The sequence below is a fragment of the Syngnathus acus genome, chromosome 8 (assembly GCF_901709675.1).
Source record: "Syngnathus acus chromosome 8, fSynAcu1.2, whole genome shotgun sequence".
Classification (NCBI taxonomy): Eukaryota; Metazoa; Chordata; class Actinopteri; order Syngnathiformes; family Syngnathidae; genus Syngnathus; species Syngnathus acus.
This window is the reverse complement of record NC_051093.1, coordinates 5,354,610-5,381,713: the sequence shown is the minus strand read 5'-3', so window position 1 is coordinate 5,381,713 and position 27,104 is coordinate 5,354,610. Positions and strand designations below refer to the sequence as shown.

At 44.3% G+C, this 27,104-nt stretch overlaps 1 protein-coding gene across 2 annotated transcripts; it reads left to right on the top strand.

Annotated features, from left to right (window-relative positions):
- The first annotated feature begins 157 nt into the window (after window positions 1–157).
- On the top strand, window positions 158–27,076 carry col5a3a (collagen, type V, alpha 3a). 2 transcript variants are annotated; one of them, XM_037256679.1, is made up of 67 exons: window positions 158–420; window positions 6,101–6,250; window positions 6,330–6,534; window positions 6,606–6,771; window positions 9,556–9,678; window positions 10,381–10,740; window positions 11,359–11,472; window positions 11,550–11,663; window positions 11,742–11,795; window positions 11,871–11,912; window positions 12,237–12,299; window positions 12,578–12,652; window positions 12,756–12,839; window positions 12,934–12,990; window positions 13,088–13,141; window positions 13,282–13,335; window positions 13,407–13,460; window positions 13,590–13,643; window positions 13,819–13,872; window positions 14,239–14,283; window positions 15,021–15,074; window positions 15,139–15,183; window positions 15,258–15,311; window positions 15,495–15,539; window positions 15,863–15,916; window positions 16,322–16,366; window positions 16,485–16,538; window positions 16,642–16,686; window positions 16,795–16,848; window positions 16,926–17,033; window positions 17,149–17,202; window positions 17,459–17,512; window positions 17,603–17,647; window positions 17,787–17,840; window positions 17,974–18,018; window positions 18,149–18,202; window positions 18,307–18,360; window positions 18,516–18,569; window positions 18,642–18,749; window positions 18,904–18,993; window positions 19,072–19,125; window positions 19,237–19,344; window positions 19,423–19,530; window positions 19,711–19,764; window positions 19,956–20,009; window positions 20,103–20,210; window positions 20,278–20,331; window positions 21,236–21,289; window positions 22,218–22,271; window positions 22,337–22,390; window positions 22,466–22,573; window positions 22,664–22,717; window positions 22,805–22,858; window positions 22,938–22,991; window positions 23,087–23,140; window positions 23,234–23,341; window positions 23,444–23,497; window positions 23,645–23,698; window positions 23,758–23,865; window positions 24,178–24,231; window positions 24,340–24,375; window positions 24,473–24,526; window positions 24,611–24,887; window positions 24,963–25,075; window positions 25,140–25,208; window positions 25,283–25,516; window positions 25,593–27,076. In XM_037256679.1, exons 1-67 carry the CDS (start codon window positions 345–347, stop codon window positions 25,737–25,739), a joined length of 5,502 nt encoding a protein of 1,833 aa, XP_037112574.1. In that variant the 5' UTR covers window positions 158–344; the 3' UTR covers window positions 25,740–27,076. The 2 variants fall into 2 exon arrangements, with proteins under 2 accessions (XP_037112574.1, XP_037112575.1); XM_037256680.1 differs by lacking the exons at window positions 16,795–16,848; window positions 16,926–17,033.
- Window positions 27,077–27,104: the final 28 nt, after the last annotated feature.

The window sequence follows — 27,104 nt, the reverse complement described above, 5'->3', positions numbered from 1 at the left end:
GCAAATTATGGCAGTAATAAAGGTGATTAACGGCAGGGGCTTCCTCCAAGCTTGGCTCTAAGAAGGCTTCTCTCCAAGACGCCCACCTAAGGGAGGGGAAGGAAGGAGGAGGGGGAGGCGAACAGAGGGAGGGAGTGATGGCGAGGAGGAGAAATTGAATGAGAGGATCTTGAGAGGAGCCACCACAACAAAGGAACCTCTCCAACAGTCCGGCAACCACCGGCTTCAATTTCAATTTAATTTTTTTTTACCTTTGTCCTCTACATCCATGGCTGCTTAGTGCCTGAAACTTTTTGGACTGATACATTTTGGTGGAAGAGGGGGGGCCCTCAAGATTTGGGAAGATGGAAGACTTTTTAAGGAATGGGACAATACAGCTGTTGGTTTTGATTCTACTGCACTTCGCCGCCACTCAAGCTGGTACGGTATCGTTTAAGTAAATGCATGTCAAGGTAGAAAATTCGGGTACGTTTTATGAATGGTGATTCTTAAAAAGAAAATCTCAAACTGAGAATTTTTTTACTCTCTGCACGCAATTGTGAAGAATTCACAGCAACACACTGCAAAATTCTCGGGATGATGGCAATCCAGATTTTTCTCGTGCAGGTTTGGGTCAGGTGTGCGCTTGTGCAAACGTATGACGTCACGCTGGCGTGTGCGTGCGAGCCGCTTCGCTTGACTGCGAAAGAGTTTCACGTTGGCTCGCGAAAGGGCTCAACGACTGACTTAAAGGGAGTAGATTAAAATTCCTGGCATGGATCTGTTGCGTGCTCGCACACTGTATAAAACTGCCTCAATCGTTCGTATCATTTTTTTATTTTATTTTTTTTTAAATTGTAGCCTCCTTGTTGCTCAATCAATCGTGTCTTCTGGTTACAATTATTCCAAAGCTACCAATTGCTTTGGTGACCGGGAACTCTCGACACACTTAATAAGCAGCAGTTAGCAAATAGTGAATAAGTCGTAAAAAAAGTTGTTTAATGCCAGTCCCAGTTGAAGTTAACCCTCAAACAAAACAAACAAAAGAATTACTCAGTGCTTATTTAAAACAACTGCTTAAAGAAAGTGAGCTCAATGCTAATGTTAATTAGCATCTATGTTGTATTGTTCTGTATTAATAAGAGATTCAGCAAATGAATGAATGAATGAATGAATGAAATTACAGACGACAACATTTGTTGCTTTTTTTGGGGAGTCTGGAACTGATTAATACCATTTCCATTCATTTCAATGGGAGAAGATGATTTGAAATACAAGTGTCTGGAGTTACGAGTGTGGTCTTGGAATGAATTCAACTTGTATGTCAAGGCACCACTATAATATGAGATCAGGATGGTCATAGTAATAAGTTTTGATCATTATGTCTTTTTGCAATAATCAATTGTTTTTTTATAACCTCATTAAAATTGAGCTGGAGCCGACGCCAGTAGTAATATATGTGAAAATATGAAAACGCTACTGCCGGCCCGGCTTGATCAAATCCACCGGCTGAAACAATAACGTGATAGACGCAGGAAGCGAGCCAAGTGTCTTAATCACACAGAGCAGCTGCAGTGTCCACTGCCGTCTTATGAGGTCCTGCGAAGTGATTGCGCTCGTATTTAAGGTGGCGCTGACTGATAACACGGCTCTTGGCGGCGTGTTTGTGCAGGTGTGAACAGTCTGTGTTTAGTCTGCAATATTTTATTTTATTTTTCTGACAGTTACATTAAGAGCTAACAGACATTTTCCTTTCTATCAGATATACTTTACTGGTGACTCAGCTCCTCTCTTTGCTCCTCAGTACGGCAGTAATGATCTGTCTTTTGAGTTACTCACATTAAGTCCCCATACGGAATATGTCTGTCAAGTCTTTTAATAGGTCAAGTGATTTAACTCCTTATGGGCGGCAGTACATCTGGCTCTAAGGAACGTGTTTTTGTTTTTTTCGCCCCCTCAAGCTGCAGCTGTGATCACTGGATGCTCCAGGCAGCTGTCCGTGGGACAAGTTGGCGAGATGTACGGCAGAATCCAAATAAGCAGATGTCATTGTTTGGGGTCAACCAAACTTTGTCGGCTTGTGATGTCGTCAAAGGTTTCATCGTGGATGCTGTTTACGGATGTGATATTGAGTGTTGATGATGTGTCACTTCAGAGGTCCTGAAACGTTTTAGACTCACGAGGCCACTTCATTAGGTACACTTGAGATCTAATAATGAGTTTGTCGTAAATACGGATTGTCATGGATGGCTGCCATGCAGTGTTAAGATTTAGAAGACATTTTTGAGGAGCAGGTTTCCTAGAGTAGCCCTCCACAAAACATCACTTAAGGCTATTTAGTCAATGGAAACTGTGGCTGAAGTAAGAGAAGATCCAAAATGATGCTTTCTCTGAAATTCCATCGAGAAGTGGAAACATGTGCTCAGGCCTTGAGGGGCAGGTGTTTTCTCAAAGGGTCCGGCAGCTTTTTGGCCTGCCGGCCTGTCGTCCTGTCAACAAACATGAGAAGTGAACAAACTGTGGAAAGCGAAGAATGCGGTCTTGATGTTCTCCGCGAGCACGGCTATCTGTCAAAACGGTTTCACGTTGGCATCAATAGCCGGATTTGTATGTTAAGAACCGTAATACATAAATGATCACCATGTGCTTGCACGCTTGACCTAAATCCATCATCATAAAAAGACAAATACTACAAAAGAAGTCAAACGTAATACTGTATGATATCCCGACGCCTTCTTTCATCACCGCTCTCATATTGATATTCACGAGAGCGCCGAGCGTGTCCGCAGAGAATAACGTTGAACATTTTTCCCAGCCCTCCCTCGACTTCTCGACTCGACACGCTCCGACGGTGTCAGCGATAAGTAAAAGCAGAACCCAAAGCGGGCCCAACCCAGTCGGTGTGATTGCGATAAGAGGTTATCAATTTTTGCAATCTTTGAGCAAACCAGCGTGGAGTTAAAATTAGCTTTTTTTGTTTCTCCTCAATCCCTTCAAACACGTGCAACGAGTTTGCGGAGTAAACATCTGAGAGGAAATTGGACAAGGGCGGGCGTGCAAATTGCTTTCTGATGATATTATGCTGATATAATCGGCTTTGACAAGCTACCGAGCTTGTTTTGTCAAAGTACACGGTGGTTATACAAAGTCAGCATATACCGGAAAAACTGTCAGCTGTGAAAAACACATTTATTATCATTTTTTGTCTTGCTAGAGTTATTATTTACACTTGTATTTTTTTATCAACACGTTTGTCAACATGTTCACTCCGTCATATTAAAATTTATTGATTAAAAAAAAAAGTGACAGAAAAATATTTGTTCTCAGCTAGCATGCTAGCTGAATCATGTCCACCATACGCTCATTAAATACTAACGTAAATGTCCACCCTGTCGTCACATTGTTTTTGCTTCCAAAAAATATGGCTGCTTGACCAATATGCATTCCATTTGCTTTATGTTATAACTTTTTTTCCTCGACATCAAGATGTCTGTTTGAAAACATGCTACGAATAATAAATCCATCTTCATTTCATGTACACACGCTCCAACTCCCAATCTGACACAGATATGCATCTCCAAGTAATAAATCGAATTCCAATCATCCATTTTTTTTTCTCTCCTCCTCTGCTCTTATACAGGGTGCGGTCCAAAAAAGGATGGGAAACTCCCGCTGCCCAGAATCCTCTTGGCTCGCTTTCTTGTTCAATTCCCTCCGTCGCTCCCATGTGCTAGTTCACAGTTTACAGTGTAGCATTGTACAAGGCCTAGCGATACTTTTCAAGATGGATGCGTAGGTGGCCGTGAGTCATGGCGGGAAGTTTCCGAGATGTTTTTGGGGGACACACAAAAGAACACATTATGGTTCATGCGGAACAGCTTGGCCATGTCAAGTGGAAATAGCCCTTTGGGTGGCATTTTTTTTTTTTTTTTGCACGCTGGGCTCAAGCATACCAAAGCGATGATTTAGAAACTATGCGAATAAATTCTAAATTCTCGAAACTTGTGTATGCTCGAGCTTCTTCCCATGTTCTCTCTGACCTTGTTATTGGATTTCAAAACATTCTTCAGTCCGTAGGGATGTGGTGATATTTCCAAACATGCTGCACAGAGCAGCAAAGTCAACAATGAGCCTTTCAGGTAAAGACGTTCCAACAAACTATTAACATAATTGCCCGCTTCTCATTCCAAGTCAGGCTCGTTGGTTCCCATGCCATGTCTGCCAAACCCATCGCAATTTATTCTGCACATTTGGTGTGAAATGATTTTTTTTTTTATCCCCTACATGAATTCTAAGCGATGTAATACTATGACTTCTTTCGCCGTGCTTGGAATTTTTGCCCCCCCCTCCCCTTTTTTTATCTTAAACATGCCAGAAGGTCAACAGTGTCTTGTTGCATAAAAGTGTTTTCCTTTGGGCAACACACACTTGGGAAGGGGGAAAAAAAAAGGAACTGGAGATGTCAAAGACAAAATGTACTTCATGTAGTTCACGGTGTGCACTGACAGGTTGTCATACAAAAAGACATGAACTACTTCACTTGTTTACTCTCCGGGCAAAACTCACTCGACCCTGAAACCGATGATGAAACCACAATATAAATAATTCCAAAAATTGTTCTCGACTTTACACACCAGATCATTTAATGAGATACTGACCTTCTCCCCTATTATAACCGTTCAACTTTTCCTTCCCAACGGAAATTGATTTGCAAGTCAGAAATCAAAGGTGAGCGGCAAATAGAGCTAACAAGGTGGCTGAATATAAACATGAAGGACTTGATCCCAGACATGATGCGCTGAGAGAAGTCAACCGGGGACGATAAAGCTCGCTTACATTTTAATGAGGCTTTTGTCCCAAGCACGGCAAATATGGATCGTTTGCCGGATGAGGTCGTAGCTTCGCTTTAGCTGTAAATTATACGACGTGCCAGAATCAACATATAGCCGTAGATAACATATATCATTGACATTTCGTATTTATTATGTATGAAAAGTTTAATTGACTGAGTATGGAGGAACGTATGCAGCAGATTTGTGTGGAACTTTGCTTTTTATTGTTTGCACTTGCATTTCTCGTCCCCTTTTCCTATTGGCGATTTACAGTTTATCCTATTTACTGCTTTGTCGCAACAGATTGAGAGCACTCAAAGCTACTTGGCATAAACATTGTTTGCTGTGCAAATGCCATAAAACGTAATGTGCTACTTTTCCGTAATGGCAAACTTGCGCCATATGCGGACTAAAAGATGAATTTGCTAAGCAGTTTTGCCCGGAGGAGACGAGTTTCAGATGTTTAAGTGCTAACGAGTTGCTTTGGATGGTCTCGCTTGCTAATACTGGCTGCATGAAAATACATTTGCATGCCAAAGCAACAGCTGGTGCCATAACGCCCAACTGTAAGGTCATTTCAGCCAGTCAAAAGTGTGAAGAAAGTAATTTTCTGGAAAAGAACATCCAGAATGGAATTGAGGGTTCAACCTAGTGCACTGTGATTCGATCTTAACGAGTCTATTCTTCTTTGTTTGTGTTTGAATGACTAACAGTATTTTACTGCTCCCCGGTGGACAAGGCAGGTACAACAGAAGGAGCAGCACCGTAAATTGGATGACAACATTAAATGTCTGATTAGTTCTTCACATTTTATTGTCAAGTACCTTTGAGCTACTAATAATTTTTTTCGCATACAGTAGCTGTTGCTAGCTATAACAATTAAATTCTCATAAAGTACACCAGGCAGAAGGCCCAGTTGACCAGCTGGTGGTGTGCAGTGATTTTTCTACTGTAAAAAATGTGATTTGGCGCCATAGAGCTTGGGAAACACTGGACTGAATCAAAAGGCTTTACATTGCTTTTTTGTGCCACTCAAGTGTTCCAAGTGTGATGCTCATGCAGCTGTCAGGTGTGCCGCAATCGGATTATAGGCGGGATGGTGTACCGCCGCTATCCCATAATAACATTCGGCAAAGCCCGACCACCTGCCGCCGAATCTCTCTGCGAAATTGCCTCTTCCGAATCTTAGGAAGCAGGAAGTTTTTGAGACTGGCTCGCAGCTAAATCCCGTTCTTTTGTAACGGTACTTTTTGTAACGGTACTTATGATCTTTTTCTTTCCATTCTCAGCTCATTCCATCGATGTTCTCCAAGTGCTGGGGCTGTCGGAGAACATGGAGGGGGTGTCCTTGCACCCCGGTCTCTGCGGCAACCGTAAAGAGGCCTTCAAAATAGACCACAAAGTCCAGCTCAGTGCTCCCACGAAACAATTCTTCCCTGGTATTAGATTGTCTCTCATATTGACTTTGTATCATCTTGTCAATTTGGATATCTTCGAAGTATTTGCTCTGCTCCCCAGATTTCACATTCCCGGTCAATTTCTCCCTGATGGCCACCGTGCGAGCCAGAAAGGGATCGCAGTCGTTCCTACTGTCTGTGTATGATGAGCACGGACTGCAGCAGCTGGGGCTCGAAGTGGGCCCTTCGCCCGTCTTCCTGTATCGGGCCGCCAGGCAGCCGGAAACATATCCGGCGTTCCAAGACGTCAACCTGGCCGATGGAGAGTGGGTATTTTTAAGCTAGGATGACCAATGAATTGGAGATCTCTGCCAACCTTATTTTTTTGATCTTCCAGGTGGCACAGGATAGCTTACAGCGTACAAGGCCAGTCCGTTAGCCTCTTTTTGGACTGTCACAAGGTAAAGACGCTAAAGCTAACACGTGGAGACGACGCCACCGCCGTCAGCACGGAGGGAATCGTCGTATTCGGATCACGACTACTGGATGAAGGTGTATTTGAGGTAAAGCCTTCCCTCGTCCCGAAGGTTCAACGAGGCCGAGGTTGACTGTAAATAAAGCAAACTCCTGGCAACGGAGAGAACTTTTTAAATTTACATGCAGGATCACGAAAAGCCATTTACTGGGCTAATGTTTGATGCATAATAGCTGAAAAATGAATTACCTTGATTTAATGCCTGAGTCACTTCACAGAATGTCAAAATCGAAGAATTAAATGCGTCTGGCACATGCATTAATGCTAGACTAATGCTTACTAAGGGGCTGGGGTTGAACTCCATCATCACCCTGGCTGACTTGACTCACTCTGTCCAGGATAAATTTGCACCGGTAAGAGCTCATCATTGCAAAGCATCTGATACGGAGAGGCATTTTTCGTACAGACTTCAAAGCCACCGCAGATCCGATTTGAAAGAAAATTTGTAGTTCAAGAGGCCAGAGGGTGTCGTGGGTCTCATGTCAATCAAGCACGGGAGGAACAAAGTGTTTTTTGAGGTAAAAGAGGCGTTTAAAAGGGAGGTCATAGCATTAGCATTTAACAGTAAAAGTGTTATCTTATAACAAATATATACGCATAGCTCAACTGTATTGCAGGAAGAAGCGCCAGGCTACTTCTTATTCGGTTGCTTAGCAACCAGTAATTGCACCCAAGACTATTTGGATGATCTAATGTCAAAGTGTACAAATTTATTCATGAATCTGCACTTTTTTTCTGTATCTTCTCCCAAATTATTCAGTTTTTAATGCTTGGTACGAGGGAACAAAATCAGTTTTTTTTTTTAGCAATGCTGCAAGCTAACCGAGAAATGGCAATTCAATTTTAAGTAGAATAGCACCTTGCAGAAGACAAACCACCGCCAGAGTCATAAAAGAATCACTTCCGTTTGATTTGCTTGATTCAAAAATCAAGATGAGCTCCACTCTAGTCCAGCAGGTGCAGCTCCATCTGGACAATGCCCAAGTTGGCCCCGATGCAAGTGGACTATACAACCAAAAATTGAAAATAAATGATTATATGCGCATTCTTACTCAGACCATGTTACAGTTTCACGCTTTGCACATGTCTTGTAGAAATCTGCTTGTCAGATTTCCTCCGCTTGAGTGAATCTCTCCAGGTGAAAATTCACAAGTTCATTAGTATACATGTCTGTTTGTGTACATTAAAGCGCTAGTGTCGCTAGGAAGGCTGGTACCAGGGGAAGGCAGATTAAAAGGGCTGACCCCTGGACCACTGTTCCCAGGCCCCAGTTCTGTGGGAGGAGGCCCGTGTTCCGGCCCAGTTCTCCCAGCGTGGGAGCTGTACGGCGTGAGACCAAGGGGGACTTGTGCTGAGCCACTAATGTCTCTATTACTTCCAGATTGAAGCCCAAACACTTGTTGGCAAACGCAACCATTTGCAAACATCAAAATGTCTGCTTGAGCTTATTCATAGCTTGCCGTTGGCTTTGTTTATGTGACTCTTAACACACACACTGTTTAGATAAGACCAAGTGTTTACTTGTTGGGAAAAAAATCGGATCTCTTCTGCTTTGACTGGAAATTTAACATGTTTTTGGCACACGCGTGCAGTAGGGGCAGTTGTGATTGGATGCTGAGTTGTTGATTTAGAACACAAAGGCAGACTTTATAGGTCAAGGTCTGTTTAAAAGCGCATGTAAGTAGCATTTAAAGTCACATTGAATGATGGACTTTATTACCGACACGCTAATGCTAAACTACGCTAAAAATAAAAGCTAATGGCTAACCCAGGGGTGGACAAAGTCAAACAAACTATTCTTTTATCGAGCTGTCAGAAACCCATATATTGAAATTCTCCAGCATTTTATTTTATGTTTTACTTTATATTTGAAAATATTCAGTGCCTCTGTTAGCATCATTTAGCATTGATTAGCAAAGACATTGTAGTCACAACTAAAAATTAGCATCCGCCATTGTGAGTCAACTACGGATTAGCAATGCTTATGGCACTTGCGGGCTAATTGAAAATTGAATGAATAAATAATAATTGTTATGACAATGAATAAATGTCAGTGTGCTGTTAATTTTCGCTGCACGCACAATAACTGATGGTGAGCAGACACTGCGCTAATTAACTTGAAATGACCGGGGAGCATCAAAAGATTGTTTCATTAAGTTGAATGTGTTATCCGCAAATAATGGCTTTAACCTCTGATAAACTCTGGTCACAATAAGCAGTAGGTGGAATAAATTTCATGTACACAGTCGTTCAGTGAGTCAGAGTGCATCCTCCTCCGATGTTGCTGCCGCATCTTAATTTGGGGAACGATGAAGTGTGCCTGATTTTCGGGGGCAACATTTTAGTAGGGGAGAGAAACCCCGCCGGGCAGGAATAATAGGAAATCTTCTCTTTCAGAGTTTTGCCTTTGATCTCTAATTGCGATTGGATTAGAGTGGATTTACTCCCTGTTGCCAGTCTCTCCCCACTCACTATGACAGTCAAAGAGGGCAATACGTGCCCTCGCTCTGTGGGCTTCTGGCCAAAAACTGCAAGAAAAGACACTATTTGGATAACCTTTGCGCACACTGTACTAATGCGCCAATTAGTGCTTCAACAGTGATTTCTTAAAATGCTTCAGAAATGCTGTATAGCAGATCGCCAGGGGCGGCGCTACAGGGTGGCCATGGTCAACCCTCGTCACTCTGCAGGCACTGCTTTGGAGACCGTGAACCGGATACTTTGATTAGAAACACTTGAAGTATCTGACGAGAGCCAATGCCGATCTGTTCACGACATTTACAGCTGCCGTGTTGTTTTGTATTCATTGCAGGGAGAAATTCAACAACTGCTGATTGTCGATGACCCCCAGGCAGCTGCCGCTTACTGTATCGACTACATGCCAGACTGTGAATCCGCTTTGCAACACAGCACCCAAGACCTGGACCTTCAAGGGGTAACCTATATTTTCCCTATTTGTGGCTTTTCAAGATTGAGACTAGCAAGGGACATCAAAAGTGTGAACTACAATTTCCAGCCAATAAAAAACACAAAACATACAGCGAAGCGCAAACTGACGATTTTATGATTGACGACTTCCTCGGAAAGGCCAGCGGGAAAGCATTTCCTTTAAATCAAGCGCTTCATTGTCGAGGGAACAACAGCTGAGATGAAGCAAACAAATGTTGAGCAGAACCAGCTTGAAATCAGCCAAATCAACCAGTGACACACTTCTCACGCTGAATCTGTGCACGTGTCTGCAATGAAAGCCTTCCAGAAATTGTCCATCTTGCAGATTGTCGGCTTTTCCAAAACTATTTCAGCTCTGGGATGAGCTCAGAATGCCAAAGCATGTCAACACTGGCCGACATCCCGTTTGCACACAGTGACCCCGTTTCGATCGAATCGCATCCCCAATGTTGTTCTTACGCTTAAAGATTTATGGCTGTTTGTATAGAGATTCTGAGCGTGTGTGGGGAATACAGGCCACGAATAACCTCACATTCTATGCGTAAATATTCAGAATAATGCTTTTCATTATATATCTATCAAAATTGCTTCTAATTCTGTCAATAGCTCGATCACAGGATTGCTATTTGCTACATTGTGTGTTTCTCCCATCCAACCTTTCCTCACAATGCCTTTTTTTCATGAAAAGAAGTCCCAACTGGAAGAACAACAAGGCAAAGAAGGCAGGAAGGCCAGAAAGAACAAAAAGAAGCGGGACCGAGGCAAACGTAAAGGCAAAGGGAAAGGGAAGGGGAAGAAGAAGAAGGGCGGAAGGAAGAAAAAACTCCAGGAGGAGAATTCTTTGGAGGATGGCTTCATCGGCGTGTCTACGATGCTTCCCGAGTATCTCTCCCAAGAACCGTTTTTGGACACAAAAAGCGCCGAAGAAACGGTCAGTCCCACTCAGGTGTACGAGGACCAGCCCCTTGTGGAGATGCCAATGGAAGAACCGTTGACGGAAGCCCCCACAGCGGGCGCCGTCGTAGCCGAATCTCAAAATCATATTGAGGTAGTTGAGTTAACAGCTCCTGGTTTTGGCCGCCTCTGCTAACGTCACATTTCTCCAGCTGCTCGCCACTAACCAGTCATGCTACACTGGGCCGAATTTGCTCGGACCACAATGATCTGCACGGTATCTACAAGGGATGGGCATAGTAATTACTGTCCTATGCGCAGATATCGTTTTTTGGACCCTATCCACTCTTAGACACTGAAAAACTCACCTATTCACCTTTCTGGAAGATTCCACAAGGTGGCGCCAAATTCAACTATAATTTAAAATGATTGCTTTGGCATTGTCCTGTGTCATTATTTTGCTCATTATAACATTGGCTTGAAAATTTAGAACATGCACCGATGGATTGTCCCCTTAATTGCCCATCCCTGGTACATACAAAACAATATATGTCATTATGTTCTACTTAGCATAGTATCTTTCTTAAAATTGTGTCACGTCCCAGTAACACAAGGAATGATTTGCCTCTTTGCGCCATATCCTAATTTTGCATTGCTGTTTCCGCCTTGCAGCCGAGAATCTGATACAGCCTCGGATTTCTAACAGCAACCCGTCCCAGCTAGCCCATTGTCTACATTAGCGCTAACATTTCATCTCACAATTGACACGCAGGAGATAGAGACGGGAAAGAGCAGAGAGGTGGAGAATGGCAACGACCTTTACGGCAACCTTGATGCCCTCGCTGTTTCCATAGTAACAGCGGGTGTAAATATGACTGAATCTGAGGTGGGTTGAAAGCACATACAAACAAATACAGCATGTGACATTCACTGTAAGGGGTCAGCAATTTTGTTTTGAAACAGGTCCTCGAACACGACGACTACAATAACACCAAATCCGAGTATGAGGAGTACGAACTATACGACGAAGGCTACGATTTTGCAATGCGGGAAGGAGCCGAGACTTGGGAAAGAAAAGTAAACTTTCACTCAGCTATTTGAAACCAGTGGTCAGTTTTTCCCCAACGGTCAAGCAATTTTGTATCCCTTCCTCAGGCAAGAGTACCGATGGAAAAAGGACAGAAGGGCGAGCCTGGAGTGTTTGAGCCGGTGAGCTGCCGGAAGCGTGGCATGAATAGTAAAGTGGCTTCAGCTAAAAAAACGTGAAAATGACTTGCTTTATAGGGTGCACTAGTGGAAGGACCGGCCGGCCTGCCAGGAATGGAGGTGAGTTGTAGGACCGTTAATAAAATCTAATTAGTGCTTTAAATAGACGGAATCCCTATCTAGAATATTGTTTTATATTAATCATTGCCTAAACATGCCACTTGATGGCAGCAATTCCCAGTTTTTATTTGAATTAGTTTCTTGGTAATATTGAGCAGTATTTGTAACATGAAGATGGGTTTGACCTGTGCAGAAAAATAGTGAATAGGTGAGTGGGTCCCCACAAAAAAACAAAAAAAAAAGTCGCCTTAGATAGACAACACACCTGGGGATTTATTGGGGACTATGTAATTCAAAGTGACAATATCTGATTATCCTTCACAGGGACTCCCTGGTACAGTTGGACCAATTGGGCCCCCGGGACCCGGGGGAGACCCGGGTGAAATGGTGAGTGGGGCGTATAATAAACTATTTTTTAACTACAAAAAAACCCTACAATGACCCAGTTCACAGAGTTCAACTGGCTGGACTGAAGAATGGCGCCACGTTTGACCTCCTTTTTCTTGCTTGGTTTGCGCGCTTGTTCAAATAAAATGCTGACAGTGCACGACAAGATAGTGCTAATACGATCAGACATTCAAACGAGAAGACAGATGTCGTAATAAATTAATTTTATAATTTCTGCATATGCTTTTATATTTATCATATTTATTTTGTATTTTAAGGGTCCCCCAGGACGTACCGGTCTTCCTGGGGTTGATGGAATTCCAGGTCCACCAGGAACCTTGCTGATGCTCCCTGTAAGACTTGGCACAATACCACACATATGACAAATTCTCCATCAGCAATATTAACCACAAGGGGGTGCTGTTTGACTCCTCCTGACTTTTCTCTTGCCCTCAGTTCCAGTACCGAAGCGATTCCCAAAAAGGACCGGCGGTGTCTCCTCAGGAGGCCCAAGCGCGAGCTATTATTCAACAGGCCCAGGTAATCACCTAACTACGTGTATTGATCATCCTGCCATTGGAGCAATTGATCAAGATCTCAAAACATTTGTCACGCAATTGCACTTTCCTTCCAGCTGTCTATGAAGGGGCCCCCGGGTCCGATGGGTCTTACAGGGCGACAGGGCCATCTGGTAAGATGACCGAGTCCTGTACGAGCCTTTTAAAGGATCAATGCTCAATCTTATACGACCTCACGTGTCAATAACTTGCTCCTTATCTATTTGGCAGGGTTCTCCGGGCCCAACCGGCCACAAAGGAAACTTCGGTGACCCCGGACCGCCGGTAATGAGACGACATGTTTACCTCGCCGCAAGCGTCCATCGGCCACTCGCTTTTGTTGTCGCTGTATTGATTTCTTTTCGTCTAGCTTGCTGATGCGCTTTCACACCTTTATTTTTTCCCTATTTTTCGTGGCCATACAGGGTCCTCAAGGATTGCCAGGACTTCAAGGAGGTAATGGAAAACCAGGAAAAAGGGTAAGCGATGGAATGGAACTCTCCATGACATCATAAGATATTGGTTTATTTCATTTTTTTTTATTGTTTAGGGACATGCTGGAATAGATGGAGGACGTGGAGCTCCAGGTGAAACTGGTGTGAAGGTAAGACATTAGAGTGCTGCATTGCAGAGGTGAATTTTCTACACTCTGTCGAGCAGAACAGAAACTGATATTCATCTAAATAATGCAATTCTGGAGTAAAATCGAAAACCTTCCTCTATGACCTCACAGGGGGATCGAGGTTTTGACGGCCTTCCAGGACTGCCGGGAAACCAGGGACACAAAGTGAGTTTTTAATTCCTTTGGCGTGACACACTCCGTCGTGCGGTAAAATGTATTTGGGCTTATCTGCATATTCTCCATGATTGTTTTGAAATTAGTGACAGAGTAGCATCTGTTCAGAGTGTCCTACGGAGAGAACCTGTTTTAATTTCGTGATGATGGTTTTGCATCTTCATAGGGGGACAGAGGAAAACCTGGTCCTCAAGGGCCTGCCGGAGAGCCGGGAGAAAAGGTGAGAGAAGACTATTTCTCCCAAAATCAACATGGAGCTTTTGTTTGTTCTATTTTTCCACCTCACAAGGTTAAAAAAGATTTAAGAGAGTGATGAACAGATCAATACGACACGCTGCATAAATGCTACGGCAGCACACACCAAAGCAGGCTGCTCAGAATTGAAGCTACTCTTAAATCAAGCACAAGGAATGTACGAGATACAAACAAATATTTTTGCTGGGATAATATCAATTGATCCAGACATGCATGAGAGAAGTCTCACAAATGTAGTATATGAGAAGGGGCAGAGTCATTGCAACAAGCTAGCTGCAGTATTTGTCATTTAGGTTCCGATCCAATGTGAAACGTTTTTTGTATTTTCTAGGGACCAGATGGACCTATTGGCCCAAGTGGACAACCGGGTGAACCTGTGAGTAAAACACAAGTATCAAAAATCTGGATTTTGCATGCTAGCAAGAAACGTTGCACTGAAAAGAGCAGGCACCTTTGGTTAAAAAAAAAAAGGTAAATTGACAAAATGTCATCATTGCAGATAATCATAGCTCCAAAGTGCCTCTCGGTGAAACCCGAGGCAGCCCGAGATGTTAAGCGTGCCGGTAGTGAGCGTGTCATTTGGCTTGTGCAGCAAACGCACGGTGCTGATTGACTTGCACTCCATCTTCCTCCCAGTAGGAGCTTCGGGCTCAGCGGGCAGCCCTCCCTCCAAATGCGTGGCGAGGAAATAAATTGCAAGAAGAAATTCTCGCAGAGCTGTGCTAAACTACACGGGTTGCTTTCACCGGCGAGAATGGAAAGGAGGCGGGGAAGGGGGGGGGGGAGGACACAGCCAGAGACAAATGCTAGGCAGAAATTGGGTTTGCTGGGAACAAGATAGAGGCAGAGTGAAGAGATAAAAATCACAAGCGCAATGATTATATTTCCATATCAATCATGTCTCGGGAGATCACAGATGTGGCTTTGGAACAGGTGGCTTGGACAGCCTACAAAGCGTTTGCAACGGGGTTGAAGGGGGCTGGTAATAAAAAATAAATAAATAAACGAGAAGCACGCAAATATACATGTGCAAATGCAAGATGGCACAAATGAGATGTTATCTCTTTTCACATCCTTTTTCGTATTTTTAATCCACGCATGTTTTGCCTCCAGGGTCCACGAGGTCTTGTTGGCTCCAGAGGGCCACCGGGACCGGTCGGCCAACCGGTAAGTCAATATTGGAAAACAATACACTTTTTTTTTTTTTTAAATCAATTATTTCTGTTTTTAGGGTGTCCAAGGAGCAGATGGAGCGGAGGGGTCAAAGGGAAACCAGGTCCGTCAGTAAGATTCATGATTGGCGGTCAATCATTGCTGAATATGACTTAAAAATGTGACGCTTGTTTACAGGGTCCACATGGAGAAATTGGACCTTCAGGACAACAAGGAAATCCTGGACCACAGGTACCGCACACTAACAAAATCCAGACCTGATTTCTGGTAATATTAAACTACATTATTATTTATAATTATTTTTATTATTATTATATTATTTAGTACTATTCCAGACACACACACACACACATATGTTAGCTCATCTCCGCATCCTGTGACATTTAACCTGAGTGATGCTTTCCTCCGACGCAGGGATCGCCCGGCTCCCAGGGTCCCATCGGGTTGCCGGGAGAGAAGGTGGGTCTCTTTTCTCTCGTTTATTCCCGAAATTAAACCCGCGTGACCTTGTAAGTGTCACCGCGCTCGCCCACGGGGAGGGGACAGTACGACTCAACTAGCGCTGGCTTCCATTGTGACCGGATTGACACAGGCAGAAAATCAATGGCAAAGAAAAATACACAAGCGTGTGGACATTAAGGGGCGGCCTTGGTCTTTGTGCATCAAGCAGCTGGCCTGACAAAAAAAATGGCAGCAAGTCATTGTTAATGTTTGTGTGGTTGATTGATTCATTGCCACTGTGACATAACCACTTCTATTCTATTCGGTTCTGTCCAATACAGGGTCCCCAAGGGAAGCAAGGCCTGCAAGGTTTACCAGGAATTGATGGACAACCTGTAAGTATACACAATGAGCAGCCATTGCACAATCAGGAGCAACAGCGTTCTTCAGTACATTTAAATGGAGTCAACACAGACCTTTGTCTAGATACGCACAAATGACAAAAGATTGTGTTCCGCCTCGATGTTTTAACTATATTTGGGGGGAAAAAAATAGCTCTCCCATTTCCTTGTCTAAATTGCAGTGGGACACATTTAAATGTCTTTCACTTGATGCTTCTTTTAATTACCCAGCAAAGCTTAGTTTCAAGCAATTGCCTTTTAATGGGGGCTTCACTCTCACTTACACTGACTTTCCCCTCTTTTCAATTGGCTCGTTTCAGTCAGGGGGGGATTCCATTAAACGCAGCGTAATGACAGTGTATTTGAATGGAGCTAACTTGAGCTGATATCTTACTACAGGGTCACCCAGGAAGAGAGGGACCCCAAGGGGAGAAAGGCGACCAAGTGGGTAACCACGCGAGTCTCTGCCCAGATTTATTTGCAGCTTATAAATGTCATTGGCTTTGTAATGCAATGATGCACACATTCAAACGTTGCTGGAAATATTTTCTGTCATACGCAGGGAGCGCCAGGTGCCCTGGGGCCAATCGGGTACCCCGGGACCCGCGGAGTCAAGGTGAGACCATAGACGCCTGGTTTTTGGTCTATCTTTATAATGTTATCTACGAGTTGGATGGGAGATTAACATGGCTTGTGTTAATGACATTTTCTGATTTAAGGGAGCAGATGGCGTCAGAGGTCTAAAAGGTGGCAAAGGGGAGAAGGTGAGTTACACTTTGGTTCTACGTGTCTGGCTGCAGTTAATCTATGGATTTACTATCACAATATAGTGCCACATTCATCATTCAAGATGTCTTCTTTCCCCTCATTAGGGAGAAGATGGCTTCCCTGGCTCCAAAGGTGACATGGGCCTCAAGGGAGACAGGGTAGGAACATCTTTCTAACTACAACCCTCCCCTGTTTAAAACAACAAGTCTGCAAAACAAACTTTTGTACCCTCAAGGGGGACAGTGGGCCCCCAGGTCCTCGTGGAGAGGACGGAACGGAAGGGTTCAAGGGCCAACACGGAGCTGTAGGGGATATCGGAGCTCTTGGGATTGCCGGGGAGAAGGTATGGTTCATTTGGTGGCGGGCATAAACTTAATTCAACTCAAGATGTCTTAGCTTAATGTTAACTAATCGTACAAAATGATAAAGTAGTGGTGAAACTCTATCTTTTTCTGTAGGGTCACCTTGGAGTGCCAGGACTGCCAGGTTACCCAGGACGTCAAGGGTCAAAGGTAATTGATTACTGATGCGGCTCATCTGTATCCTTCCTTGTTTGATTAAACACAAAATCATGATAGACGACTTTTTAAAATGGCCTGTTCTATTAATTGGTCTTCAGAGGCATCCATTCATCTCGTGCTGATTAATGAGGGTATTTACAATGTGTTTGGTATGATTAGCTATAATTTGATACAGTTGTTAATTATACACTGATGAGACACTGGAGTGTATGCCCGAGGTTGATCAACCTCCACGTATCTCCCCTAGGGGTCTCTTGGCTTCCTTGGTGGTCTCGGAGCCCCAGGAGAGAAAGGACGGAGGGTGAGGAGACTTCCATTAAATCCACATCCGATAGCTTTTAGTAGGAATTTGTAGTCACAATAAAATGTAATTATGCACTTATCAATCCAGGGTCCAGCTGGCCAGCCTGGATCCGGAGGCCAAAGAGGTCCTAATGTGAGTATAGCTGCATTTATGGATTATGATGATCTAATAGAAAATGACGATTAGATTGTGGCGTTCACTTCTATATTCCACATTTTGCCATTGGAATCAATTATTCATATGCTTATTAGCCTTTTGTTATTGCCGACAGGGGGCCCGAGGAGGAAGAGGAGCCAGAGGTCCCACTGGGAAGCCTGGAGAAAAGGTAATGGGGCTTAAGAAAAACTTAGGAATCTTGAAAAATGATGGCATCAAATACTGTTAATGTCGACCCAAAAGGAGCAAAAATACAGTAATTTTGAGCAAGGTCAACAGATCCGCCATGTTTTTTGTCATAGGGTTCTTCCGGACAAGATGGCTCTCAAGGATCCCCTGGAGAACAGGTAACCTCATGACTCATGAACAGTGGCTTGGCTTTATACCCACCAGTCAAATGGGAATTGCACAGGCTCCAGAAAACACAATTATTGGCTGGAATCACATTTGTTATTTACGTTTGATATTATTTTTTAGGGTCCTCGAGGCCCGCAGGGAATGCACGGTGAAACAGGAACAAAAGGACCAAATGTGAGTAGACTTTGCGGGTTTTATATTACTGTTCTTTTATCATACCTTTTTAGAGAATCCATTTTCAGTTTTTACAACGATAATAAAAGACACCATTTGTTTAGGGTCCACCTGGAAAAGATGGCATTCCAGGTCATCCTGGCCAGAGAGGGGAGCCAGTAAGTCCTCACACCAACATTTTATAGTTGCTTCATATTGTTTCTTTTGGGCCCTGACGATAAATTGCCAAAGAGCTGAGAGTCATATATAGTCACTTTATTAACACTGCAGATGAAGCAAAAGTCGTGACATTCTAAATGTTCTTTCTTAAAAGGGATTCCAAGGCAAAAATGGCCCCCCTGGTCCCTCGGGTGTTGTCGGACCACGGGTAAGAGGATTTTCCTTTTAATGCCGCTCTCTCTTTCATCCTGTAATAAAATTCTCCGAATGTCCCCTTCAGGGAAAGACGGGTGAAACAGGGCCAACTGGCGACAGAGGTCATCCGGGTTCACCGGGACCGCCAGGTGAACATGGATTACCTGGATCGGCTGGAAAGGAGGGAGCCAAGGTGAGTAATTTTCATTGTATTGTCGGGATAATTATTCCGCAGGCGGTCCAAGGACGTGGTTACAGCTAATCTTCCGTTAAAGAAAGCTCACAGAAAAAAATAGTATTCCTCATTGCAAGACTCTCCAGTTGACGTGCATTTATCTGCGTTCCAGGGAGACCTGGGCCCACCAGGAGCACCAGGAAAGAGTGGCCCTTTAGGGACCCAGGGATTTAGAGGGAGCAGAGGGATGCCAGGCGCACCGGTAATGCAAACATTCTGCAAAATTTTGATCACAATGGCAATGATGACACGATTGACGAGTTGTTTGCATCCCTCGCAGGGTCCTGCAGGCTTAAAAGGAGGAGAGGGTGTTGCTGGTATTGCGGGACTCATTGTAAGTCCGATTTTAGGCTATTTCACTTCATCCCCTTTCCTTACAACTTTTCTGGAAGAAGAGCACCCACTCTGAATGACATCTCACTCTTTTGTGACCCCCCCCCCCCAGGGTGCCAATGGAGAGAGGGGACCTGCTGGGCCAGCGGGTGGTATTGGCCAGCCAGGACGGTCCGGCAGTGTGGGCCCAGTGGGGCCAATGGGAGAGAAAGGCGAACCAGTAAGACGACAAACAATTGAGTTAATGCTACCAATCTGACCCGATGGGTGAGAGTGACCAAAATAATTTTGTTCAAAGGGAGAAAAGGGACCCAGCGGGCCAGCTGGGCATGATGGAGAACAAGGACCAGTTGGACTGCCAGGACCCGTGGGACCAGCTGGGCCTCCGGGCGAGGACGGAGACAAGGTATTCAACACTACACTTTGAAGGATGCAATGACTGATCGCTTGGGCAGTATCCGCAAAGGTTTTACTTATCCGTCACTTTTTGGTCCTGAAAGATGTACCAACAGTTACACCAGGTTCTATCTAATATGGATATTATATAGATCCAGAGATCAGAAAATCAACTCATCTGTCTCCGTAGGGTGAAACAGGAGGGCCGGGCCAGAAGGGAAGCAAGGGAGACAAAGGAGAAGCAGTGAGTATGAATCCTATTTCAATAATCTTAATGTTATGCAAGAGACAGGCAGGAGGCAATGGACATCCTGGCTCATAATTGGTTTGGGATAATTCATTATGATTAGTTTGTCTGTACAATGTACCCCGCCGGTATAATGAGCAGATGGTTTTTAATCATGTCTTCAGTGAAACAGTCATTCTGTTTTTTAGGGACCTCCAGGACCCATTGGAATTCAAGGACCCCCAGGCCAGCCAGGAGTGATTGTAAGGCACTATAACTCACATTACACTGCATGAATATGCATCCGTGGTGGATCCTTTGGTTTGGCAGTGTTGATCGGGCCTTGCATGTTTCAGGGGGCGGATGGTGAGCCAGGGCCTCGTGGGCAACAGGGAATGAACGGACCCAAAGGCGATGAAGGACTCAGAGGCTTTAAAGGAGCAACTGGCCCGACAGGCCTACAGGTAAGAAGGGCAACTGATTGTATGATTATAGATTTAAGATCCAGGGATGAATTGATTTTCTGTGCAGGGAATGCCAGGACTGCCAGGGGAGAAAGGAGAAAGCGGGCATGTGGGCTCTCTGGTGAGTAAATAGATAAAACACCACGATCGAATTCGGTCCATTCAGTCCATTAGTCAACTTTGCATAGTTTTTGCTCTTCATCTTAATTACAGACCTGTGTTCGACTAGATTGTCATAAATGAATAAGTTTAGGATGAAACACTTGGAAGTACCAAAGGAAATACATTCTCTTTGAATGAAACGAGGGTTCGCTTTGGTGAAAGTGAAGAAAGATGAGATAAGAGCTACAGAGAGGAAGCGGCGGCGCAATGGAGTGGAAGGAAGAGGCGGGCCGCTGACTGCGAGAAGGAAGGAAGACGCCGTGACAGCTGCTAATCAGATTAGCCTCAGCCTTGGCTGACTAATGAGCATCCTCCTTTGTGACAGTCATCTCGGTGCCTCGTCAACCATAAACACACGCTCTGCAAGATTCTCTCCAGCCTCTCTGCTTCCACGGCCAGATAATGTAGCCACATGGAGCCAAAACAGAAAGACTGCCAGAGACATTTGGGAGACCTTGGTGTATGTCTAACCGTTACAGTTCAGGACTTGTCGCTAGCATGTCCCCATTCCTCAACCTAGATTGTATTCCTTTGTGTCTGGACATCATACTTTAGGTTTACCCAACAGAAAGACAGTTGGGATTAATTTCTCGGCACCTCAGCACGGTATTGAGCAGTCCGATCACGTTCTGACTGACTGTTGGCTGAGAGAATATGCTCCTCTTCATAACAGCTTTATTATTAGAAAGAAGGAAGAAAGAGATAATGGTGGCGGGGCCAAATGACAAAAAGTCTGTCAGGGTAACGACCTGTCTGGATGTCTTCATCGTGTCGCTAATGTTATGATACCCAAGGGACTTTTTGGGGTCACACTATATTTGATTGATGCAAAGATGCACATGAAAACATTTCTTTCTCCACAGGGACCTCCAGGACAGCACGGACCCCGAGGACCCCAGGGACTAATTGGTGCAGAGGTAGAGGAACCGTTGTTGTTCTTTGATTGCGTTTGTTTGGATCACAATTGGAGATTTGGACCAATTTTGGGCACCTATTTTAGCCACTAAAAACTTCCTCTATCTGTAAGATGGCAAAAGAACAATAAGTCTGGAAAAGGCAACTCAGGAATTATAAAAACATGAAGTAAAACCAGCTTTTCCACAAAGTATAGCCTTGAATTGATAATCACACTTCCGGCTGATTCCAAACGGCTCCCCGGAGTGTTCATCCAAACCACCTGGAAAAGCAAATCCAGAACTAAATCGGGGATAAGAAGGAAAAAAAAAAAGAATGTTGACTCTCGCATAGCTGAGCGACTCATAAAAAAACATGACTTGGTTTACCACCAAAGGGATAAAAAATTATTCACAGAATGAAGAACTAATATAAGAGCTGTATTTAAAAGTCGGTATGCTTTGAAAGTCTTTAATTAGTTTAGGATTTAATTTGTTGGTGTACCTAATGATATGGCCAGACATTCTGTGTTTTCTCCTCAGACAGCTTCTGATTATTTTTACAATAAAGGGGTAACGTGATTTCGACGACACTCTCCCATCTACCTTTGAGACTTTTGAATTATTAACGCAAGATAAAGATTCCCACAGACAGTTATATTTGCAGCTTCATTCATCATTTACAACTATTTGACTGTCAACCCTGAGAGGCGGTTATATTTACCGGGGCAATGGCTGTCCATCTGCGTACAATGTCTCATTCTGCTCTATTATTCAAAATTCAAGTGCAGTAAGTCGTACGTAAATGGACTGATGTGTGGTCAAGTGGGATATCGTGTGGGTGTCAGGATGTGACAAAAAAGCAGTCGCCACCCGGAGATCGCTTCGTTCTGTTTTGAGATTCTTTTTTTTTCTGTCCTTGGTTCTTATTTGGAGATGTTCTATCTTTCAGGGCACAGCGGGAATGCCAGGTGGAGTTGGTCAACCTGGACCTACTGGAGAAAAGGTCAGTATGTCCCATTAGCAACCAGAATCCTTTCGCTCGTGTTCCTAATGTTTTTTCTCTTCTAGGGTGAAGACGGCGAGGCCGGGAACCCGGGACCAGTTGGCGAGTCTGGCGCTCCTGTGAGTCAATACTGACCTGACTTTCTCAACCATAACTCCGAGCAGGTTTTGTGACATGCTTGGCTGATGTTTCAGGGTATTAAAGGAGAGATAGGGGAGAAGGGTGACTCTGGACTAGCTGGGGCAGCAGGACCTCCAGGAATTAGAGGACAACCAGGAGAAGACGGATCTAAGGGCAATATTGTTCGTTTGTCTGATTTACCCCATTGCCATTGATATGACAGTAAAACAATAATATTGAGTGTTGTATTACTGACTGCTCTGCCTTCCAAGGGGCCTGTTGGATTCCCAGGAGATATAGGACCCCTTGGAGAAGTTGGTGTCACTGTAAGCAACTAATGCCCATTTCCACTACACAAACACACACAAATATAGGAGTCCCTCATCATTTATGACATATTGTTTATCATTTAGGGACAAGATGGCGGACCTGGACCTAAAGGTGATGACGGAGACACAGGCAAAGCGGTGAGTTTCTTTGAGGATGGAGTTAACTCAGATCTGTGTTTATTCACACTTGGGATCAAATTACTATTATAACCTACAGGGACCCCCAGGAGCTTCTGGGGAGCCAGGTCCTCCTGGACCTCCTGGACGAAGGGTGAGGTTAAAGCGTTGGTGTGTTGTGTATTTTTGACGATGCAAAGCAGGCAAGCCGTCTTTGCATCAACACATTTTATTAATCTGCTGCTTCAGGGTCACTTGGGCGCTGCGGGACTGGAAGGCAAGCAAGGAATGAAAGGCGCCAAGGTGAGCATGGCAGCTTTGAGCTTGGCGGTTATTAATTTTAATTTCCTGATGTGTCGTGTTCATCATGTTTATTTCTTGTCTCTTGCTCGGTAGGGAACAATAGGTACCCAGGGTCCTGTGGGTAAGACTGGCCCTGTGGGGCCGCAAGGCCACCCAGGGAGATCGGGTCCAGATGGACTTCACGGCATCCCAGGCCCTGCGGTCAGTATACGACATTTGGATCTCTGAGAGAATAGTGGATAGTCTGGTTTCATCTTTCTTGAACTACATTGTCTAACCTTGTATCATTTCTTTTGCCTCCAGGGTGAGCAAGGGTTACCTGGTCCACAAGGACAAACTGGACCACCTGGGCCAATGGTGAGCTCCTTAAATTGAGCTGGTAAAGATGATGAATTGAGAAGAAGTTCAGAATTCTTTTTGGAAAACGGTGTCATGCAATATCTATAATCAATTTTTTCCCAATGTGAATTTACATAATGGAATAATGTCTGATATCGTTAACAGGGACCACCGGGACTTCAAGGATTGAAGGGGGTCCCCGGAATAGATGGCGAAAAAGTAAGCCTGTCTATGTCTATGTAGTGACAAATCAAGTTTAACTATGCATCTGCCTGCAGGGTCATGGTGGGATGCTTGGCCTAGTGGGACCTCCGGGAGAACCTGGTGAGAAGGGTGACAGAGGCCTGCCTGGTATTGACGGAGCACCCGGGCCTAAAGGAGATGAGGTATGGATGGTTCTAACATTGCAGGTGCCTTGAGAATAGGAGTGATCCAACTTATGAGTTTCTTGAGTTGACTTGTAAGCACAGACTTGAGATATGAGCATTGTGTGGTGGCACTGAGCTAACTCCACTCAATACGTAGCATTGTGGCAAATAATGAACAATACTTGCCACAATATATTTAGACCTTGAATATACTCTAGGCATGCATTATTTATCCTCTGAGACGAGCTGAGACATCTAAACTGCCAACTCTCATGTACTTCAATGTAATCACTTATGATAATTAATTAATCTTGTACCATATACATTTAGGGTGTGACTGGCGTAGCTGGTCCCACTGGACCACCAGGACCGACTGGTCTATCAGTAAGTTACACTTACGATTCTATGTGCAATTGGATTATTGAATTATTATCCTGTTCAACGTAATAATACCTTGCGATAATATTTTCATGCGTCTTCCTCTGTTCTTAGGGCGCTGGCGGAGAAAAAGGATCCAAGGGCAACATGGTGAGTTAAAATGAAGGCTTTCAATTTGGCCTCTATTAAGGGCAGCCTGCAGGTGGCAAGTGATTGACACGTGACGTTCTCCTCTTCTGCTCTCCAGGGTGCCATTGGTTCCAAAGGAGATCCGGGCCCTATTGGCCTTCCAGGACCCCCAGTCAGTACATGTGCTAATCAGCATCAAAACCTCTTGCCGTTGATTTTTGGGGGGGTAATTTTTGGGTGGTATTAAATCTTTCAGGGACCCGCCGCGACGGTGGTTCAACCGCTGCCGATCCGGGAGGGCAGGAAGAAGAAAAGACGAAACTCATCTGGAGAGGAGCAAGCGCTGATCAATATGGAAGACTATCTACAAGCAGATCAACCTTTAGGAGGAGAGGATGGAATGGAAGAAGTCTTTGCCACTCTTTCATCCATGAAAACCGAGGTGGAGCTGATGAGGAGACCTTTGGGGACCTTTGAGAGCCCGGCACGCACCTGCAAGGAGCTCATGATGGTTCAGCCAGATTTCAAAGATGGTGACTCAGCATTTGACCTTAGCATGCAGTCTTCTCTTGGTTATGGATGACAACTTGTTTCCATGCGCTTGCTAGGAGACTACTGGATTGATCCTAACCAAGGCTGCAACCGAGATGCCCTCAAGGTCTACTGCAACTTCACAGCTGGTGGAGATACTTGCCTGGACCCCGACAAGAAGATCGAAATGGTATGTCTTCAACGGTATTAGCCTGCCGAGAAACTCAGCTTGCAATTGTTGCCTTGCTCTTTAGGTGAAATTAGCATCGTGGAACAAAGAGAAACCGGGAAGCTGGTACAGTCAATTCAGAAGAGGCAGGAAGGTACAAACTGAACATCCTCAAAGTTCTAACAATAGTTCTGTCAAAATTAATATTTATGTGCCGGTACTTGCCAGTTCTCTTACGACGACATGGATGGCAACACCGTACAAGTGGTCCAGCTGACCTTCCTTAAACTACTGAGCGCCACGGCAAAGCAACGCTTCACATACACGTGCCAGAACTCGGCGGGGTGGTATGACGCCACGTCGGACTCCTACCGCCACGCCGTTCGCTTCCGTGCCGGCAATGACGAAGAGCTGACGCAAGCCAAAAGCACCTTCATCCGCGTCGTGTACGACGGATGCCAGGTTGGTGCCGGGGATCGTGACCTTACATGGTTGGTCTTAGATTTGAAATTCAAAAATGGTCACATTTTTCTTTTAGGTACGCAAAGGTCAGGAAAGTACCGTTCTGGAGATAGACTCTCCCTCGTCTGAGCTGCTACCCATTATGGATGTGTCGGCAACAGACTTTGGCAACAGCAACCAAAAGTTTGGATTTCAAGTTGGACGGGTGTGCTTCACTGGCTGAAACGATGACAACCACCAGGGAGAAGAACAAAAAAAAAAACAAGACCACTGAACACTGCAAAACCAAAGGAACGCGGATTTTATCACTGCCCCCAGCAATATTTATTGTTATATTTTGTTGTATATTATTTAAGACTTTCTTCACAGCCCATGTTGGGAATTCCTTTGGCATTACAACGAGACGAACGAAAACATTCATCACTTGCAACAAAGCACCAAAGGGAAATAAGATGTTTATTGTTTTGTTTTGTTTTTCCTCCATTTCCTTCAACTTCAAATGTTCCTGCGCCGGGATGAACTTACGAGCTACCAAATATTGTCAAAGACTGAAACCGAGTAATTCCCAGACATCCATTTGCATGCCGCCGGGTTGCCATACTGACGATTGCTTATTGCACGTCAAACTTAATTCTACACCTAAACAATTCTTCATTTTCTCTTTGTAGGAACGATGAATCGTTTTGTTTACCCTTCAAGCGTAGTTTGCTAAAACGTGATTAGCATTTAGTATTTAGCCTTCTCCAGAACTGACTGCTTGATTTCTTATTGCGTTTAAGTCCTAATTCACAAATGTGTGTTCCCGCACGTACTGTATTTGTCTCCTCGCTGCGAGGACGTTCCAGGGCAAGAATTAAGAGCGTGCCGATTAAAACCACTCCGCCATGCTCTGTTATACCAAGAGACATGTCATGCAACTCAGAGCGTCACTCGCAGGCATTTGTTTCTCTGGATTATTTATATATTGGAATATGAACGTGTTATTTGTTCTTCGCCGGTGCTATTTTTTGTTTTGTTTTTGTGCCTCTGGATCACAGGAAGGGGAGGGGGAGTGGTATTGCTCCTTCAGCAGAAAGAATCACCCTCTGAGGGAGGCTGGGGACGACTGCTGAGGCGAGGGGGGGTGGGGGGTGAGAAGGGGTTGGTGAGGGTCGGGGTGCGTTGCACATCTTCTGGCTGATTGTGCCAATTTCACAGGGCCAGGGAAGGTCGCTGGGGACATGTCAGTGCAGTGTGGCTTGCAGCTTTAAAGGGAAACTCCACTCTTGCATTGAACTTGTCGTGGAATATTTGATAAGCATGAAAGGAGGGTTCCAGATGAAAACCAGCCGAGGCTACATTTAAAGTAGGGCATGGTTGATTAAATTAGATTAGCAATTTTAAAATGATTTTTGCTGGGTTTATTTTAGGTTCATTACGACATAGGACAAAGATAATGACATTCAAACGGTGCCCCTGATATTAATAAAAACTAATAAAAACAAAAAAATTAATTAACTAGAAAATAAAAATTGGCCAATAAATTGGTTACCGGATTAATTCTGAGATTTAATTGGGACCCCAAAAAAAATATCCATATCGGTCGGGC

Bases quoted from the DNA above. Each gene is read 5' to 3' on its own strand.
- col5a3a (XM_037256679.1), top strand. From the start codon at position 345: ATGGAAGACTTTTTAAGGAATGGGACAATACAGCTGTTGGTTTTGATT. The intron at 9,679-10,380 runs GTAACCTATATT...TTTCATGAAAAG, and splicing joins AAGACCTGGACCTTCAAGGG to AAGTCCCAACTGGAAGAACA. The intron at 12,991-13,087 runs GTAAGATGACCG...TCTATTTGGCAG, and splicing joins CAGGGCGACAGGGCCATCTG to GGTTCTCCGGGCCCAACCGG.